General features: G+C 36.3%; 1 protein-coding gene across 1 annotated transcript in view; it reads left to right on the top strand.

The window, feature by feature from the left end:
- The window catches only part of TOP6BL (TOP6B like initiator of meiotic double strand breaks), an 89,560-nt gene that overhangs the window by 5,497 nt on the left and 64,335 nt on the right, over window positions 1-19,728 (top strand). The window contains 1 exon segment of the mRNA XM_089914484.1: window positions 2,545-2,598. Within this exon segment, the coding sequence (XP_089770610.1) occupies window positions 2,545-2,598 (54 nt within the window).

Here is a 19,728-nt window from a genome sequence, read left to right as displayed (position 1 = left end):
TAATTGCATTGATGTTTGGGTTCCACATAAGTTAAGCGAAGAAAACCTTCTTGACCGTATTTCCGCATGTGATTCTCTACTTAAACGTAACGAATGTTATGTTCCATTTTTAAAACAAATTGTGACAGGAGATGAAAAGTGGGTACTGTACAATAAGGTGGAATGGAAGAGATTGCGGGGCAAGCGAAATGAACCACCATCAACCACACCAAAGGCTGGTCTTCATACAAAGAAGGTGATGTTGTGTATATGGTGGGATTGGAAGGGAGTCCTCTATTACGAGCTCCTTCCAGAAAACCAAACGATTAATTCCAACAAGTACTGCTCCCAGTTAGACCAACTGAAAGCAGCACTCTGAAAAGCGTCCGGAATTAGTCAACAGAAAATGCATAATCTTCCATCAGGGTAACGCAAGACCACATGTTTCTTTGATGACCAGGTGAAAACTGTACAGCTTGGCTGGGAAGTTCTGATTCATCCATTGTATTCACCAGACATTGCACGTTCAGATTTCCATTTATTTCGGTCTTTACGGAATTCTTTTAATGGAAATTTCAATTCCCTTGAAGACTGTGAAAGGCACCTGGCCCAGTTCTTTGCTCAAAAAGATAAAAAGTTTTGGGAAGATGGAATTATGAAGTTGCCTGAAAAGTGGCAGAAGGTAGTGGAACAAAACTGTGAATACGTTGTTCAATAAAGTTCTTGGTAAAAATGAAAAATGTCTTTTATTTTTACTTAAAAACTGAAGGAAATTTTTTGCCAACCCAATAGTTTTTCCTATCAGTAATTGTTGAAGGCTTTAACAAGTATTATTACTGCAGTGTTTCCCAAAATGTGTGCTACAGGATGTTTATATAAATTATGAGAAAGGAGTTATGCAGTCATCTAAACTTGAGGAATGCTGGTTAAAATCAAATGAGTTTTGTCACTTTAGATCTTCTCAGAACCTTTAATATGCAAGCACGGACTGTGAATCTTTAAAAATGGGCTGTAGTATATAGCATTTCCCAAACATATTTGACCTTGTAGCTTTTTAAAAAATCATCTTTTGTAAAGAGAATTTGGGGGAATGCTGTGGCTTTAAAAATATGTGTTCTGTCATCTTTGCATTTGAAGGGTAGCACTTTATTTAGTACGGAAGGATTAGAAGCATAGCTGAAAATTCGGGGTTGGGTGTGGAGCAGGCAGAATGATTGCTCTCCCTGCACATGTTCACCCAAAGTGACCCATTTTCAATAATTGTTGATATGATACTTGTTAAAACTAAGAAAGGTTGTTAGAGGGAACAGTGTGATATATGCAGTTGAGAAACATCATGGACACACTGTGAGACATACAGTTTGTGGTTTGTTTCTTGTTGATATTCTAGCTCCTTGCTAATCACTGGTGTCGGCCTGCTACCACCTTCCATCCCTGTCCCAATCACAATCACCCACTCCTTTAGGTCAGAATCAGTGTATACCTGTGAGGAACACTAAGTTTAAAAAAAAAAAAAAAAAAAGATTGTTTTTGTTAAATATTCTATGCTACCTGGGCTCAAGCCTTTTGAAATATGTATCATTTATCCAGAATCATTCAAAATCTGGAGATCTAGAACAATGCTATCTGATAGAACTTTTTGTGATGATGGAAATGTTCTTTATGCTGTTCAGTACCGTAGCCATTAGCCACGCTTGGCTATTGAACACTTGAAATGTGGCTAGTGTGACTGAGGAACAGAGTTTCTCATTTGATTTAATTTAGTTAGATTTAAATAGCCTCATGTAGCTAGTAGCTACTGTATTGGATAGCACACATTTAGAGAATGGTATTGCCTCTCACCCTAGATCAGTGGTTCTCAACCTTTTTTCCCTGCCTGAAGAATACATATTTCTTGAGGGATAGACACATTTCCATTGGTTCTTGTGGCAGTGATTCTTAGATTCTTAACTGTGGGGTTGTATCATTCTGGGGGAAGGCATGTTCTATTTGGGAAAAAAGCCTCCAGGTGATTCTGATCTTTTCCCCCCTCTTAGGTGCCTGCTTCCTCCCTTACCATCTTTCCCTGAAGAATTATTGCTCTAAGTGCCGGAATGTTCAGATTTAGAACTCTAGGTACAGATAATTCTTACCTGATAGTCTAGTAAAGAGTAAATTTACTAAAGAGTAAATTGGTTAAAAGAAAGGCCAAACATTTTAATTGAATCTCATACTGGAATATGAGTTATTGGCATGATATACTCTGGTTATTAGCAAGAGTCTGTGGTCTTCCTATGATCCTTTTCTATCAGGAATAGTAATATCCAAAGAGGCAGCCCTGGTGTTTAATATAGGTAAAAAGAGTTGCTATTTGGTTCTCATCTCTAGGAAGTTATTCTGCCCCTGAACAGTTGTAGCCTCATAATACTTCTTTGGTGCCTCCATTTTTACTGAATTCATTAGTAGTGACCATCTTTTAATGTTCTGTATCTATAAACAGTGATTTCAGGCTCCCATATGATTCTTTAGATGAAATCCATTGAATTGCTTTATTTATGATACTTCTTTGTATTCTGTTTCTTACAGTTGCTTCTGCAGGAAGCATTTTTGGCGGTTTGGTCCTCAAGAAGTTCCTAAAAGGTAAAGAATTACCCAACTTCCACAAGATTAAATCTCTTCCTGTCAATAAATTTGGTATTTTCTGAAACAAATTTAACATATACTGAAAGATAGAGTTGTCAGATTTAGCAAATAAAAATACTGGACACTCACTTAACTTTGAATTTCAGATAAACAATGAATACTTTTTTAGTATTTGCATGTTCCATGCAGCAGTTTATCCTGTAATTTATCTGAAAATCCTGCTGAAAGATGATCAATAAAATTGTACAGATACAGGAAAATTGTATAGACCTAAGACAAGATACCTAGGTCACTGTAGCTTCTCTGAATACTCTGTATACAACCTCAGGCAGAATTTTCCCAGATGTAAAATTCAATTTTTAGTAAAGTATTTGTTCACATCTACCTCAAAGAAATAATATATGGAGAATGCTTTTACTATAAAAGATTTGGGCTGGTATTAATACTGTTTTCCACATGCCAAGGTTTACGGTTTAGGAGTTTTCAGTGACCTTAGTTTTAGAAGTTCTTCTTTCCTTTGATTTGAGAATAATCTAAAACCAAAGGACATACATACATTATTTTAAGGAGACCAAAATGATTTGAGAACCATTGTGCTTTCATTTTTATCTTTTATGGTTGTGTGGCTTGTAAATATTATCTAATGGGTCTGTCTTTTCCTAATGAGTGGTTAATTTACAAATTTTACAAAACAATTTTTTTAAAAGAAGCTTTCCCCAACTAATCCTGGAATGTAAATAGATTGTGGTGGGTTTTTTTTAACTTTTTATTTTATATTGGAGTACAGTTAATTAACTGTGGTGGGGTTTTTTTGACTTATGTTTGTCACTGCTTTAAGAAAATATGCTATATATTAAATATAGAAACAATCAAAAAGCTACATTAGAAGGGTATAATGTTATAAAGTAAATGTTTGTATTTATAAAGTAAATGTTTGTATTTATTTAGTAAAAGTAAATATTACTGTTGGACTTTTTCAAATAGCAGGGTTTCTTAATGCTTTTTAAAATACAATCAATTTAAAATTTTAATTTATACCCAGATTTCCAGCAACTCAATTACTGCATAAACCAAAGTACCTTCCTTTATCTTGGTCTTATCAAAGAAAAGAAGAAACTATTTTTTTGCAACTCACAATATGAAAGACTAAAGACATAAACATATAGGAAACAGTTCTACCTTTTGAAACTTCTTATTTGAAGTAATTTTTAGTTTAAGCATGGGGATTTAAAAGTGCTTGCTTGTTAATTTAAGGGTCATCAGGTGTATTCCCTTTAGCCTTTGAAATTGTCTTGGCCCTCTGAATCTACCTTCCAGCTGTCTGTACACTGGATTCCTAATAAACCTCAGCTTTTTGCTCTGTGGTCCTAATTTGTTTAGATTCTGCTTGGTGTGCACACATTTAAAAGCAGTAATTGTGGAGGAAAAGTAATAAAACAAAAAATAGAGATTTTTGTTCTTAGCTCCATAACAGATGTACTGTGGGAGCTTGGGTAGAATGTTCTCCCTGTAGTAATAATCAAAGTGATGATTTATTGAGCATTTACTGTGTGCTGAGCTTTGTGCTTGACACAGAGGGGTTACAGTGGTGAACATGATAGATTTGGTTTCTCCCCTTAGTGCCATATTTAAGATATCTTAATCATCTAATTATACTGCCTCCCAAAGCCTATGCCTGGAAGAAAGAGAGAATCAGCTTACTGTCCTGGAGAGTTTGCTGCAATTCTAAGACTTTTAGAAAATCTGAATTCAACTTTAAGAATCATGAGTTGACTGCCTCAAAATCATCTAGTATATTTATCAATCTTTAGTTCTCTTCCTTTTTGGATTATGCCACTGAGATGATGCAAAGAGTGGAAAGGCATTCTTAATGCCATTGCTCCAGTTAAATGTGTGAAGGTGCTTTAAAAGAAATGAAAATTCATAAAAATAAAAGGGAATATGTTATTAACTCTAGGGAGGAGATAGGAATATTTCCTGCAACTTAAACCTAAACTGCACAATGAGTGGTTAGATCATACATAGTGCTGCTTCTTTGTCTAATATTTGTGAAAGTGCTTTGAAAAAAGTGAAAAGCCATGTAAGTACAAAGAAATGGTTTTATTATCATTGTTAATAATAGGGAGAAGGTATTGAGTATAGTTTATGGAATAACCACCTATTTATTATGCTAATACAAACTTTAGACAGTTTGTGTCATGTTGACTTAGTTTTAATTTGTTATTTTAAAAGCTCAAAGCAATTTTGTGCATATTTATTTAGTCTATTTTCATATCCTTGTGATGAAGTGGAGGTGGCTAACTTTTTGTACAAAGAGGAAGTAGTGTACATCAAATACACAATAAAAATTGAGTCATTTGCTCATAGTCAATCACATTTAGTAACCAACTTTAGCCTGTCTTCTCTCTAGCTGTTAGGGCTCATGATATTAACTTCCACTTAATAATGCTATTTATTCTTACTAATTAGTAACAAAAATGACTCAGTGAAGCTCACAAAGGAAGCTGTCCAAGACTAAGATTTGAATTCCTTAGCTCCCTGACTTATGTACCATTAATTATGCCTTTATTACTCTTGTTACTTATTTAGCATTCCTATAACATTATTAGCAAACTGCTTTGAATTGGTCTATTCACAAATCTTTACACTATGTAATTAACTTCATCAGGAAGTCTGGTGGCTGATTCATTAACCATCAGATTTCCCAGTGCTAAAGAATTATGTATCTGTACAAAATTCATATGCCTCTGAATTCAGTTTGTTAGCTCTGTCATCCTCTTCATTGCTCAGTTGATTTCTCTCAGTGCCTAAAAAGAGGTCTGCCCTCTCTTTAGGGGAACTGTACTGTTGTAGAGCCATCCAGCTTCAGTTTTCTTTACTCTTCAATCTATTCTACCAGAGTTGTATCAAGGTACTTTTTCTCTGGATCTGGACCACTTCAGATCAGTTCCTATACAAACAGGCTCATATTTCTGGGTGTTTTATTTATGCTGGATAAATAAATGATGACCAAGATAATCTCCCTGTTTTTCTACCTCTAACGGTTTATGTTCTTTTTAAGTTTTCTTTTGTCTGTGGTACCTAACTGTTTGAACTTTTGTCCAGTAAACCTTTATTGAACCCTCTACCTTGCCACAAGAAAGTTATAGTGAGAGGTACCTCTGAAAATAAAATACAGTGTGATAAGTACCATAGTGCTTCTTTGGTAACACAGAGGATATTCCCTAAAGTTCAGTCACCAATATGCCTTTCTTCCCTTTATCATTCTGCATCATTATTCTACGTTTACTTCAGATATCTTCTGCTTTTAAGGCTTTAACTTTTATTTCTATGTTGATGAGACATTTTTTTGTCTCTATCTCTAATGTGTTTCTAGCTTTGATTGTCAATTGGACTATTCCATTTGAGGGTTCCTCTGGAATATCATGTGTAACATGTCTAAAATAGGGTTCATTTTCTTAAACTAACTTGCTGTGTAATCTCCATTCCTTTCAGTGATACTAACATTTTCATAATTCTCCAGGCTTAAAAGTTTTGGCTTTTTTTGAGGGGAAGGGGAGGCTTCTCCTTTTCTTTTCTCCATTATCTAATGTAATTGAATTTTTGGTTAATTTTGCTTTTATAGTGTAGAATTATTATTTATTAAATTATTTATTAATTTAAACACAGCTTTATATTCCTCCCTTAATGACTCCCAATTGCTTATTAGAATAAAACACCTCAGACCCGATTTGAGGTACTCTGTCGATTCGAATAATCTTCTGCACTTTGAAGGATGATGCTCATTAAGATAGATAAATTCTTATGTGTTTAAAAATTCTCATTCCTTTATATTAACATATGTACTACTGTTCTGCATCATATAGTTATCCATTTATGTAGAAACCATTTACATATTCATTTGTTATCCATTTATGTAGAACTAATTCTATCATAAATATCTATTTGGTGAAACGGGATAGTTTTAGCTTGTCCTTCTTGCCCAGATCTAGAAGCTACTTCCTAACATGTCCTTACTTTAGTGAAGAAAACAAGGAAAAGAAAGGGTAGAAGAGAGTGATGAGATGGAGGAATATGAAAAAAGCCATATATATATAGGTCTTTATTTATTTCACTGTTTTTTTTTGTCTCTCCTAGTCATATTATTTTTACTTGTTTTTTAATCTTATTTTAAATATCTCCTCATTCCCATGTTTATTGACATAATTTAACGCTTTACTAAAATACAGTTTGGCCAATCATTTAAAAAAATGTTCATGTATTTTTCCCAAGTAAGAAAATTTACAACTTTGTTTTCTTCAAAGGACTAGATAGGAGTACCAACCCTTGAAAGTGGGGAAGACAGTTTTGCTGTTGATGTATGGTTACATAGTTATGATAGTTCAGCTTTTGCCTCCAAAATGGCATCAGGGAGATTTAAAAAGAAAAATATTTAGTTTTGTCCCTTTTGTTAATTTGTTGGGAATGGAAGTCAGGAGTTGTGCTTTTCATACATTAGAGAGATTGATGTGTCCAGGCTTGCTCAACATTGAGTGAAAAACTCACAATGGTGAGCTCTTGGATGTCTGACTTAATATATGTTTTTAAAATCTGAGATGCTCATAGTCAAAAATTTTAAATCTATTATAATTTTCTATCTTACAAGATCAACAACTCTAAATCTCACTACTTATCTAACACTTTTTCTCCTGGGAGCTTGTTTTGTAGACATGACCTCATTCTCGAGAGATAGGTCAGACGTAAGTTATCACCATTTCTGTTTCAGAGATGAGGAAACTGAGACTTACCTCAGTCTCCGATATTAAGTTTAGAAGTAAGGGAAGAGCTTGGGGACTTAGGTCATTGGTTATCCTGTGAGTCCACACTTAACCCTCACGCTTTTGATACATTCTAAATAGTCTCTTGCTGCTAAGTTTGCATAACACATGGAAAGATTTTATAAAGAGAAGATTGACTGAAGATCAAGAGAAGTTAAAATAAATGAATTTGTCTTCTTTTGTTTCTTTAATATTTAAATATGCCCTTTATTGGTTTGAGGAAGTTCTCTTTTAGTCCTGGCATGCTGAGAGTTTTTATTAGGAATGGATGTTGGATTTTATCGAATGATTTTATGCATTTATTGAGAAGATCATATGATTTTTCTTTTTTAGGCTGTTAATATGGTGAATTACATTGATTTTCAAATGTTAAACCAACTTTGCATTTCTGGGATAAATCCCAGTTGGCCATGACGCATTATGTATCCTTTTTATGTATTGTTGGATTTTATTTGCTGACATTTTATTTATTTATTTAAAAAAATTATTTTAAAATAAATTTATTTATTTTGTTTAGTTTTGGCTGTGTTGGGTCTTTGTTTCTGCGCACAGGCTTTCTCTAGTTGCAGCGAATGGGGGCAACTCTTCATTGCGGTGCGTGGGCTTCTCATTGTGGTGGCTTCTCTTGTTGTGGAGCACGGGCTCTAGGCACGTGGGCTTCAGCAGTTGTGGCTCGCAAGCTCAGTAGTTGTGGCTCGCAGGCTCTAGGGTGCAGGCTCAGTAGTTGTGGCGTACGGGCTTAGTTGCTCCACAGCATGTGAAATCTTCCCGGACCAAGGCTCGAACCTGTGTCCCTTGCATTGGCAGGCAGATTCTTAACCACTGCGCCACCAGGGAAGCCTGATTTACTGACATTTAAAAAATAATTTTTCCATCTGTGTTCATAAGAGATATTTGTAGTTTTCTTTTCTTGTAATGACTTTGTTTTATTTTGGTATCAGAGTAATGCTGACTTTATAAGATGAATTAGGATGTATTCTCTGTTCTTCAATTGTCTAGAAGAATTTCTGTGGAAGGTATTATTTCTTCCTTAAATATTTGGTACAATTCATCAAAGGAAACCATCCAGGCCTGATTTTTCCTTTGTGGGAAATATATATATATATTTTTTTGCAGTACGTGGGCCTCTCACCGTTGTCGCCTCTCCCGTTGCGGAGCACAGGCTCCGGACGCGCAGACTCAGCGGCCATGGCTCACGGGCCTAGCCCCTCCGCGGCATGTGGGATCTTCCCGGACCGGGGCATGAACCCGTGTCCCCCACATCGGCAGGCGGACTCTCAACCACTGCGCCACCAGGGGAGCCCTGTGGGAAATATTTTAACTACAAATTCAATTTCTTTGATGATTATAGGGCTATTCTGGTTATTTTGTTTTTTTGAGTAAGTGTGGGTAGTTTGTACCTTTCAAGGAATTTGTCCATTTCATCTAAGTTGTTAAATTTATTGACATAAAATTGTTCATAATATACCCTTATTATCCTTCCAACACTTGTAGAATCTCTAGCAATATCACCTCTCTCACTCCTGATGTTGGTGGTTTATATTCGTCTCTCTCTCTTACTTTCTCACTTTCTCTTTCTTTAATCAGTCTCGCTAGAACCATATTCTTTCTGTTGTATTCTATTTCATTGATTTTCACTCTGATCTTTTATTCTTTCCTTTCTTCTGCTTGTTTTGGATCTCTTTTGCTTTTCTGTTTCTAGTTTCTCAAAGTGGAAGCTGTAATCGTTGATTTGAGACCATTCTTTTTTACACTGAAGTCATGATATTCTTTTAAATAGTTCTTTTAATAGTTCTAAAGTTTTAAAATTATATTTAATTATTATTATAATTATAATTAATCTAGAGTTTATGTTTATTTATGATACAAGTTAGGGATCTAATTTAAATCTTTTCCTTTCCCCAATAATTTGTGTTATTATTCTTTCATAAACTAGGGCTCTATATATGCTTGGATCTGTTTCTGGGTGCTCTAGTCTTTATGTCTGTCCCTAGGCTGGTATCATAGAGCCTTATTTCCTAAAGTTTTAGAATTAATCTTGTTGTATGATAGGGCAAATCCCCCCTCCTTATTTTTTTCCAGAATTGCCTTTGGTTTTTAAAACCATTATCTTGCTTATGAATTTTTTAAAAAATTTATTTTTGGCTGCTTTGGGTCTTCGTTGCTGTGTGCAGGCTTTCTCTAGTTGAGGTGGGTGGGAGCTGCTCTTCTTTGTGGTGCATGGGCTTCTTATTGCGGTGGCTTCTCTTGTTGCGGAGCACAGGCTCTAGGTGCGTGGGCTTCAGTATTTGTGGCATGTGGGCTCAGTAGTTGTGGCTCCTGGGCTCTAGAGTGCAGGCTCAGTAGTTGTGGCGCACGGGCTTAGTTGCTCTGTGGCATGTGGGATCTTCCCGGACCAGGGCTCGAACCCGTGTCCCCTGCATTGGCAGGCGGATTCCCAACCACTGTGCCACCAGGGAAGTCCCGCCTATGAATTTTATAGTTAGTTAAGGTCCATGAAAAACCTTATTGTGATCTTGATTGTTATTATTCTGAATTTGTAGGTTAATTTGGTAGCAATTAGCATTTTTATAGTATTAAGTGTTTCTGTGAGTTGATATACTTTATCATTTATTTAGATCTTCTTTTTCTTAAAAAAATATGTTACTTAATTTTAATTGTCACAACTGGGAGGTAGGCCCTATAATCTCCAGTATATAGATTCTAGAGAATAAGGGACTTTCCCAAGAGCACCTGGCTAGTAAAGCTGAAGCCTGCCTGACTCCAGAGGCCATTTTGCTAGATTTTATTATTTGTTTGAAATATTTTCTTCTCTCCCTATGGGCTGGGCCATGTAACTTGCTTGGGCCAATGAAATGCGAATGGAAGTAATATGCACCACCTCCCAGGAGAAGCTTTAAGAGCCAGTGTGTTTTTTAGGTCATAGCTCCTTTTCTTCTGCTGTGAGGCTAGGATGCCAGGCTAGGATGCCTATGATGGAAGGTGCTCCTTTAGCCTGGATTCTGCTTTGGAATGACTCCTTTCTGTGCTTGCCTGGCATGCTGCAGCCTCTTAATTGGTTTCTAGAGTTCTCAAAAAGGCAATTTGATATTGTTGTTAAGTTTGGTATCTCCAAGGGAGAGTGAGGGCCTGAGACTTGCTCTTCTGCCATCTTGCTGACGTCATTCCTATTTAGATCTTCTTTTATGTTAACACTTCTTTATGTTAACACTTCTTTTCATAAGTCCTAGACATCTTTTGTTGTATTTGTTCCTAATGTCTTATAGTTTTTATTGCTATTGTGAGTGGTATTCATTTTTTCAATATTACTGACTTGAACTGTTAAAATTTTGATAATTTATCTGTAGGTTCTGTTGGATCTTCTATAAGGACAATCAAAGCATTTCTAAATTCTTACCTTTTTTTCTTTTCATTTTCACTTCTTTCATGGCTTATTTCTTTTCCTTGTCATATTGCATTAGATAGAACAATATTAGTATTGGATAGAAGAGCACAGGTGATATTAGGCATCTGTGTCTTGCCTTCCTTCAATGATATTACTTAAAATTCTGCCATACAGGGCTTCCCTGGTGGCGCAGTGGTTAAGAATCCGCCTGCCAATGCAGGGGACACGGGTTCGAGCCCTGGTGTGGGAAGATCCCACACGCCGTGGAGCAACTAAGCCCGTGCGCCACAACTACTGAGCCTGCGCTCTAGAGCCCTCGAGCCACAACTACTGAAGCCCGTGTGCCACAACTACTGAAGCCCGCACGCCTAGAGCCTGTGCTCTACAACAAGAGAAGCCACCACAATGAGAAGCCTGTGCCCCGCAACAAAGGGTAGCCCCCGCTCACTGCAACTAGAGAAAGCCCGCGTGCAGCAGCGAAGACCCAATGCAGCCAAAAATTAAATAAATGAATAAATAAATAAATAAATAAAAATTTCTACCATACAGTATGATTTTACTATAGTTTTTTGATATTTGCTCCTTGTCAGGTTAAGGAATTTCTCTTCTTAATTTGCCAGTAGTGTTTGTTATAAATGAGTATTGTATTTTCAAAAGTGCTTTTTCTACATCTTTTGGGATTATGATGTGTTTTTTTAAGTCTTTAATCTATTAATATGATGAGTTATGGTGATAGACTTTCTGATAAAAAACACCCTTGCTGGTTGTTTTCATTATATAATTGTTACATATCCTGGATTTAACTTTTGCATCTATATTCCTAGTGAGATTGGTTTATATTGTCCTTGTCTTATTTTGGTACAAAGATTATACTAGCTTTGTAAAATGAGTTAAGTAGGTTTATCCATTTCTGTTCTCGAACTTTTTGTATCTGTTCTCTGAAAATTTGGTAAAACTACCCTGTAAAAAAATCATTTGAACCTGGTATTTTGGGGGTGTGGGAGGTGAAGAAGGAATTATTTTTGATAACCAACTTGCTTTCTTTAATGTTTGGCTTAAGTTTTCTATTTCCCCTAGAGCCAATTTTGGAAATACAGTTGATCCTTGAACAACATGCCACCGACCCCACACACAGTCGAAAATCTGCGTACTGTTATCTCTGCCTCAAAAACAAATGAATTGATAAATGACTCACCCAAGGGCAGGAAGTTGAAACCGTTTGGATAGAATCAGGACTCAAACCCTAGTTCTTTTGATTCCACATATTGTGATCTCTAATCAGACAGAAACTTTTCCCCACACTTAATTAAAGATCTGTAAAATGAAAACGCAGGTACTATAGTTATTGAAAAAAAAATCAGCATGTAAGTGGACCCGCGCAGTTCAAATGCGTGTTGTTCAAGGGTCAACTGTATATGTATATTAAAAAAGAAAAATGCATGTGCGCTCACACACACACACACATTATCCCTTATTCCTTTTAATTCATTCATCCAGTACGTATTTATTGAGCACCTGCTATGTGTTCGGCATTTCTTCTTAGTTTTCAGATTAATTGATGTGAAGTTATTTATAGTATTGTTTAAAAATTTTTTATTTTTTATTTTTGGCTGCTGGTTGGGTCTTTGTTGCTGCATGTGGGCTTTCTTTAGTTGCGGCGAGCGGGGGCTACTCTTTGATGTGGCGTGGGGACTTCTCATTGTGGTGGCTTCTCTTGTTGCAGAGCACGGGCTCTAGGCGTGCAAGCTTCAGTAGTTGCAGCATGCCGGCTCAGTTGTTGTGGCACGCGGGCCCTAAAGCACATGGGCTTCAGTAGTAGCGGCATGTGGGCTCAGTAGTCGTGGCTTGCAGGCACTAGAGTGCAGGCTCAGTAGTTGTGGGATGTGGGCTTAGTTGCTCTGTGGCATGTGGGATCTTCCCGGACCAGGGATCGAACCTCTGTCCCTTGCATTGGCAGGCAGATTCATAACCACTGCACCACCAGGGAAGTCCTATAGTATTCCTTTATGATTTAAAAATATTTGTACTCTTATCTCTTTGGGGTTTCTTATGTTATTTTTGCGCCTTCTCTTTTTCTTGATGGTGGTAATGATAACACTAATAGCAAACATTTCATTTTAAACACAAAAAGGTGAAGTAACTTGTTCAAAGTCACAAATCTATTAAGTGATTGAGTGGGTTATACGAACCCAGACAGACTGGCTGCAGAGGCTATGTCTTAACCACTATTCCATAGTATTTTGGTCTACTATACAGTATTCTGTTTTGCTAGAGGTTTGACTATGTATTAACTTTTCAGATAATCAACTATTTATTTATGCTTAATGAATGAATAGATATTAATTTCTCTCTTTCTTTGACAACTTCTCACTTCACTCTCATACCACAAGTTGAAGAAATCTGTAGCCTGTATCATTTTTGGTGATTGAGTTGTTGAGGTTGTGTGAAGAGGTAAGTGTAGGCTTGGAAGAATTATCATGTTTTTCTTACTCCATTTTCAATCTACATCTATTTATTTATTTTTTTTTATGCGGTACGTGGGCCTCTCACTGTTGTGGCCTCTCCTGTTGCGGAGCACAGGCTCCGGACGCGCAGGCCCAGCGGTCATGGCTCATGGGACCAGCCGCTGCGCGGCACGTGGCATCTCCCCAGACCAGGGCATGAACCACGTCTCCCGCATCGGCAGGCGGACTCTCAACCACTGCGCCACCAGGGAGGCCCCAATCTACATCTTTTTGTTTGGGGTAGTATGAGGCTCAGGTGCATATTCCTTTGTTAGGTACTCGAGTGACCACACCTTTGTTGACTGGCTTGCTTGGCTGAGGGAGCCAACTGGATATGCAGCAATGGCCACTAGTCTCTCTGCTTTTCGAGGCAGTGAATGAAGATTTGACACAGTGTTTCTGAAAGGTTGCTGATTCTCCATTATAATATCCTGCTTTCTATTTCCTTCTCTAGAGCATGTCTGGGGTTGTTTTATAATGTGGAAATAATTAGCCAATTTAACTAATGACATCAAGCCACAGAGCCGACCAAAGAACTTTTCATCTTTTGGCTTAATTAGCCTCATTCTTTAAAATGTTTGGTATTACTATTGTTACTTTATTCACTGGTTAAAGGCAAGAAAACCAAATAATTACTGGTTTGCTGAGTCTGTTGGGAAACAACAACAAACAGCCGGATCTCAACTTTTGCCATCATCAGAGAAATTATTTTTAAATGGTACTTTTTGTTATAGAAGCAATATAGCCCATTTTAGAAAATTAGGGGAAAATAGGGAAAAGGAAAAAAACTTCTCACAAACTTTTCCCCCATGTATTTTTAATATAGTTGTAATCACAATATATACACAATTTTGTCCTACTACTTTTTTTTCACTTAACGTGTCAGCATTTTTCATGTTATGACAGTCTTCTAGTCATTATTTTTAATGGATAAGTTGTCCATAAGAAGATGTATCTAAATTAAGTAACCATTTTACATTTTGAGGCTTTTAGGCTTGTTCTTTCTTTTTTACCATTACTATGAATAGCAACATATTCTAGAGGTTAAGAACTCATACTGTGTATCTTTGAGCAAGTTATTTGATCTTTTGAAAAATACCTACCTCATAAAGCTGTTTTGAGGATTAAACGAGGTAATACACATAATGCATGTGGCATAGAGGTTATTCTGAGTGCATAGTTCTCAATAAGTGCTAATTAATGTTAATGTCTCTGGGATGAGTATCTTAATGCATATAGCTTTTTACTTAATTGAAAAATTTAGGACTAATTTCCTGAAGTAGATTTAAGTTGATTAAAGTCTATACTTTTATGGCTCTTGAAATTGCTTTTTAGAAAGTTGTATCATGTAATAGTAGCATTTGTATATGAGATTGTTAACTTCCTGTACTTTCCTAGCATTAGGAATTTCAATTACTTAAACTATTTTAGCCAATTTACTAGTTAATTAACAGGTATATAGTTTTAATTCATATATTTTTGAAACTTTTTATAAGTGTTTACTATCTGTACTTTCTTTTTTCTGAACTTTTTCCATGTTTTTAGGGAAAAACTTCTAAGATGAAGTTTAAAATAAATTCAGCCATTAGCTCTGTGCTATGGTCTGAATGTTTGTGTCCCCCCAAAATTCATAAGTTGAAATCCTAATGGCCAATGTGATGGTATTAGGAGATGGGACCTTTGGGAGGTGCTTAAGTCATGAGGGTGGAGCCCTCACAAATGGGATTAATGCCTTTATAAAAAAAGAACTGACAGAGTTCTCCAGGTTCTTCTGCCATATGAAAATACAATTAGAAATTTGTAATCCAGAAAAGAGCCCAGAACCAGACCATGCTGGCAGTATGATCTTGGACTTCCAGACTCCAGAACTGTGAGAAATAAATTTCTGTTCTTTATAAGCAATTCAATCTGTTTTATTTTGTTATAGCAGCCCAAAGGGACTAAGATACTGTGTAAATTGTATTTTTAGGCTTGACACTATGATGTACAAATCATTGCGATTCAGTTTTTCTGTTATAATGCCATTTTGTTTCAAGATGCACAGTTGGCTGTGGAATGATAGGTCTAATGTAATGATTTCCTAAATCTCATTTTCTTCTAATACTCTACTGATACAAGAATATCACTATGGATGTTCTTTTTTTTAAATATAAATTTATTTTTTTATTTTTGGCTGCGTTGGGTGTTCATAGCTGTGCGCGGGCTTTCTGTAGTTGTGGCGAGCAGGGGCTACTCTTCGTTGAGGTGCACGGGCTTCTCATTGTGGTGGCTTCTCTTGTTGCAGAGCACAGGCTCTAGGCACGCGGGCTCAGTAGTTGTGGCACATGGGCTCTAGACCGCAGGCTCAGTAATTGTGGCACACGGGCTTAGTTGCTCCACAGCATGTGGGATCTTCCTGGACCAGGCTCGAACCCATGTCCCCTGCATTGGCAGGTGGATTCTTAACCATTGTGCCACCAGGGAAGTCTCCAGTGTGGTATATGTTTTTATTTTTCACTTTGAGTAAGAATTTTCTTATCTCACAAGGTCTTTAAGAATATCATTTAAAAATCATAGTAGAGGTTCTAGCCAATGTAAACAAGGCAAGAAAAATAAGTACAAGGCATAGAAATTGGAAAGGCAGAAGTAAAACAGTCTTTATTTTTAAATGATATAATTTTTTTAATGTACAAAATCCTAGGGAATCTACAAAATAAATATTAGAAGAAATATGTGAATTTAGCAAGGTTACAGGATACATGGTAAATATACAAAAAGATTTTTGTCTTTGGCTGCGCCATGTGGCTTGTGGGATCTTAGTTCCCTGACCAGGGATTGAACCCAGGCCCTGGAAGTGAAAATGCCAAGTCCTAACCACTGGACCACCAGGGAATTCCCCCACAAGATTTTTTTTATACTAGCAGCAAACAATTGTAAAATAAAATTTAAAAATAGTTCCATTTATAATAGCATCAAAAAATATGAAACACGTAGGGATAGATTTAATGTTATAAGTCAAAGATCTTTGCTGAAAACTATAAAACATTGCCAAGAGAAATTAAACAATAAATGGAGAGATATATCATGTTTATAGACTGGAAAGTGCAATATTGCTAAGATGTCCATTCTCCCCAAATTGATCTGTGGAGTCAACACAATCATAATATCAGCAGACTTTCTACAGAAATTCACAAACTGGTTAAAAATTTTACATGAACTGATAAGCAGTTATAACAAGCTTGCAGGATACAAGGATAATATACAAAAGTCAATTGGTTTCCTATATGCAAGCAATGAACAAGTGGAATTTTAAATTAAAAACACATTACCATTTACATTAGTACCATTAAAAACAAAATACTTAGATATAAAGCAAAGAAAAAAACCCCAGAAAACCCACAAAACCCCAAAACCTATGTATAAGAGCTATATGAGGAAAACTATAAAGCTCTGATGAAATATATCAGAGAAGAACTAAATAAATGGAGAGATGTTCCATGTCATGGATAGGAAGATTAAATATTGTCAAGGTGTCAGTTCTTCCCAACTTGATCTATAGATCCAGTGCAATCCAAATAAAAATTCCAGCAAGTTATTTTGTGAATATCAACAAAATGATTCTGAAGTTTACATGGAGAGGCAAAAGACTCGGAGTAGCCAATTCAATATTAAAGGAGAACAAAGTCAGAGGACTGATACTATGTGACTTCAAGACTCATAAAGCTACAGTATTGGCTTCCCTGGTGGCGCAGTGGTTGAGAGTCCGCCTGCCGATGCAGGGGACACGGGTTCGTGCCCCGGTCCGGGAAGAGCCCACATGCCGCAGAGCGGCTGGGCCTGTGAGCCACGGCCGCTGAGCCTGCGCGTCCGGAGCCTGTGCTTCGCAACGGGAGAGGCCACAACAGTGAGAGGCCTGCGTACCGCAAAAAAAAAAAAAAAAAAAAGACATCCTGATTAAAAAAAAAACAAAAACAGGCCAAACACTGCACACCTACTAGGATAGCAGTGATGACGAAGACAGTGATCATGATGATTATGGGAGGAGAATGGGAAGTTGGGTGAAATAGGTGAAGGGGATTAAGAGATACAAGCTTCCAGTTATAAGATAAATAAGTCACGGGAATGTAATGCACACCATAGGAAATATAGTCAGTAATATTGTAATAACCTTGTATGGTGACAGAATGTTACTAGACTTATTGTGGTGATCAATTTGTAATGTATATAAATTCAAATCACTATGTTGTATGCCTGAAACTAATATTGTATGTCAACTATACTTCAATAAAAAAAGAAAAATAATGAAAATAACAAATGTTGACAAGTATGTGGTGAAAGTGGAACCTTTGAACATTGTTGATGGGAATGTAAAATAATTCAGCCACCGTGGAAGAAAGTTTGGGAGTCCCTCAAAAAGCTAAATATAGAATTGCCATACAATTCCACTCCTATGGATATGCCTAAAGGAGTTGAAAGCGGGGATTTAAAATAGATACTTGTACGCCAGTGTTCATTGCAGCATCATTCACAATAGCCCAACGGTGGAAGCAGCCCAGTGTCCATCAATTTATGAATGAATAAACAAATTGTGATATATATATATATGAATATTATTCAGCTATGAAAAGGAATGAAGTTCTGATATGTGTTACAACATGGATTAACCTTGAAAACATTATGCTAAGTGAAATACATCAGACACAAAGGACAAATAATGTATGATTCTACTAATATGAAATATCTAGAATAGGCAAATTCATAGAAACAGAAAGTGGATTAGAGGTTACCAGAGATGGGAAGCGGGGAGAATGGGAACTTACAGCTTGATCGTCGCAGAGTTTCTGTTTGGGATGATGAAAAAGTTTTAGAAATAGATAGTGGTGATGGTTGTATAGCATTGTGAGTGTAATTAGTGACACTGAATTGTATACTTTAAGATAAAATGGCAAATTTTGTTATATGTATATTTTACCACAACTTAAAAACTAATAATGTAATATACTCCCAAACCACTGAATTGTACACTTTAAATGGATGAGTTGAATGATATGTGAATTGTATCTCAGTAAAGCTATTTTTTTCTTTCTTTTTAAAAAATATTTATTTATTTATGTATTTGGCTCGCCGGGTCTTAGTTGCGGCATGTGGGATCTTTGTTGCCACGTGCGGGATCTTTTAGTTGTGGCATGCGGGCTCTAGTTCCCGGCCAGGGATTGAACCAGGGACCCCTGCAATGGGAGTGTGGAGTCCCAACTGCTGGACCACTAGAGAAGTTCCAAATCTATTTTTTTCTTAGTGGGCCAGAGATTTGAATAGATACTTCACAAAAGAAAGTATCTGAATGGCCACTAAGCACATGAAGAAGTGCTTACCATCATCAGTCACCAGAGATTGTAAGTTAAATTCACAGTCCACCAGAATAGCTAAAATTAAAAAACGCCAGATGTTAGCAAGGATGTAGAACAATCAGATCTCTGATATAATGCTGGTGGGAGTGTAAAATAGTACAACCACTTTGGAAAACTGTTTGACAGTTTCTTATGAAGTGAAACATGTACCTATGCCATGACCCATCAATTTCGTTTCTAGGTATTTACCCAAGAGAAATGAAACTGTTTGTCCAAAACAAGATTTACACCAGCTGTTCACAGCAGCTTTATTAAAAATAGCCAAAAACTGGAAAAATCCAAATGTCCAACAAGAGAATGGATAAATAAGTTGGGTGTATACATGTAATGGAATGCTAGTCAGGAATAAAAAGGAATGAACTACAGGCATACCTTGGATATTTTGCAAGTTCAATTTCAGACCACTCTGATAAAAAAAAACCTCAATAAAGCGAGTCACGAATTTTTTGCTTTCCCAGTGCATATAAAAGTTATGTTTACACTATACATAGTCTATTAAGTATGCAACAGCATTATGTCTAAAAATATACATACCTTAATTTAAAAATACTTTATTACTAAAAAATGCTAACCATCATCTGAACCTTCAGCTAGTCATAATCTTTTTGCAGTAGTACTATAACATCAAAGATCACTGATCACAGAGCACCGTAACATAATAATAATGAAAAAGTTTGAAATACTGCAGAAATTATCAAAATGTGACACAGACACTAAGTAAGCAAATGCTGTTGGAAAAATGGCACCAATAGACTAGCTCCATGCAGGGTTGCCACAAACCTTCAATTTGTAAAAAAAAAAAAATACAGTATCTGTGAAGTGCAATAAAGTGAAACAATAAAATGAGGTATGCCTGTGCATTAATCTCACAGACATTATGCTGAGAAAGAAAATGAACACAAAAGAATCACTGTATATGGATTTCATTTATATAAAGTTCAAGAACAGTGAAACTAAACTAATGAAAAAACTTTTAAATGATTGCCTCTGAGAAGTGTTCACTGAGAAAAAAGCAATTAGGAATTTTCTGGGAT

This window comes from Delphinapterus leucas, chromosome 7, assembly GCF_059928025.1.
Source record: "Delphinapterus leucas isolate spDelLeu-1000000601 "Yukka" chromosome 7, BTC_Dleu_Yukka2, whole genome shotgun sequence".
Classification (NCBI taxonomy): domain Eukaryota; kingdom Metazoa; phylum Chordata; class Mammalia; order Artiodactyla; family Monodontidae; genus Delphinapterus; species Delphinapterus leucas.
The sequence above is the reverse complement of the archived record's forward strand: the minus strand, read 5'-3'. Positions and strand labels throughout refer to the sequence as shown.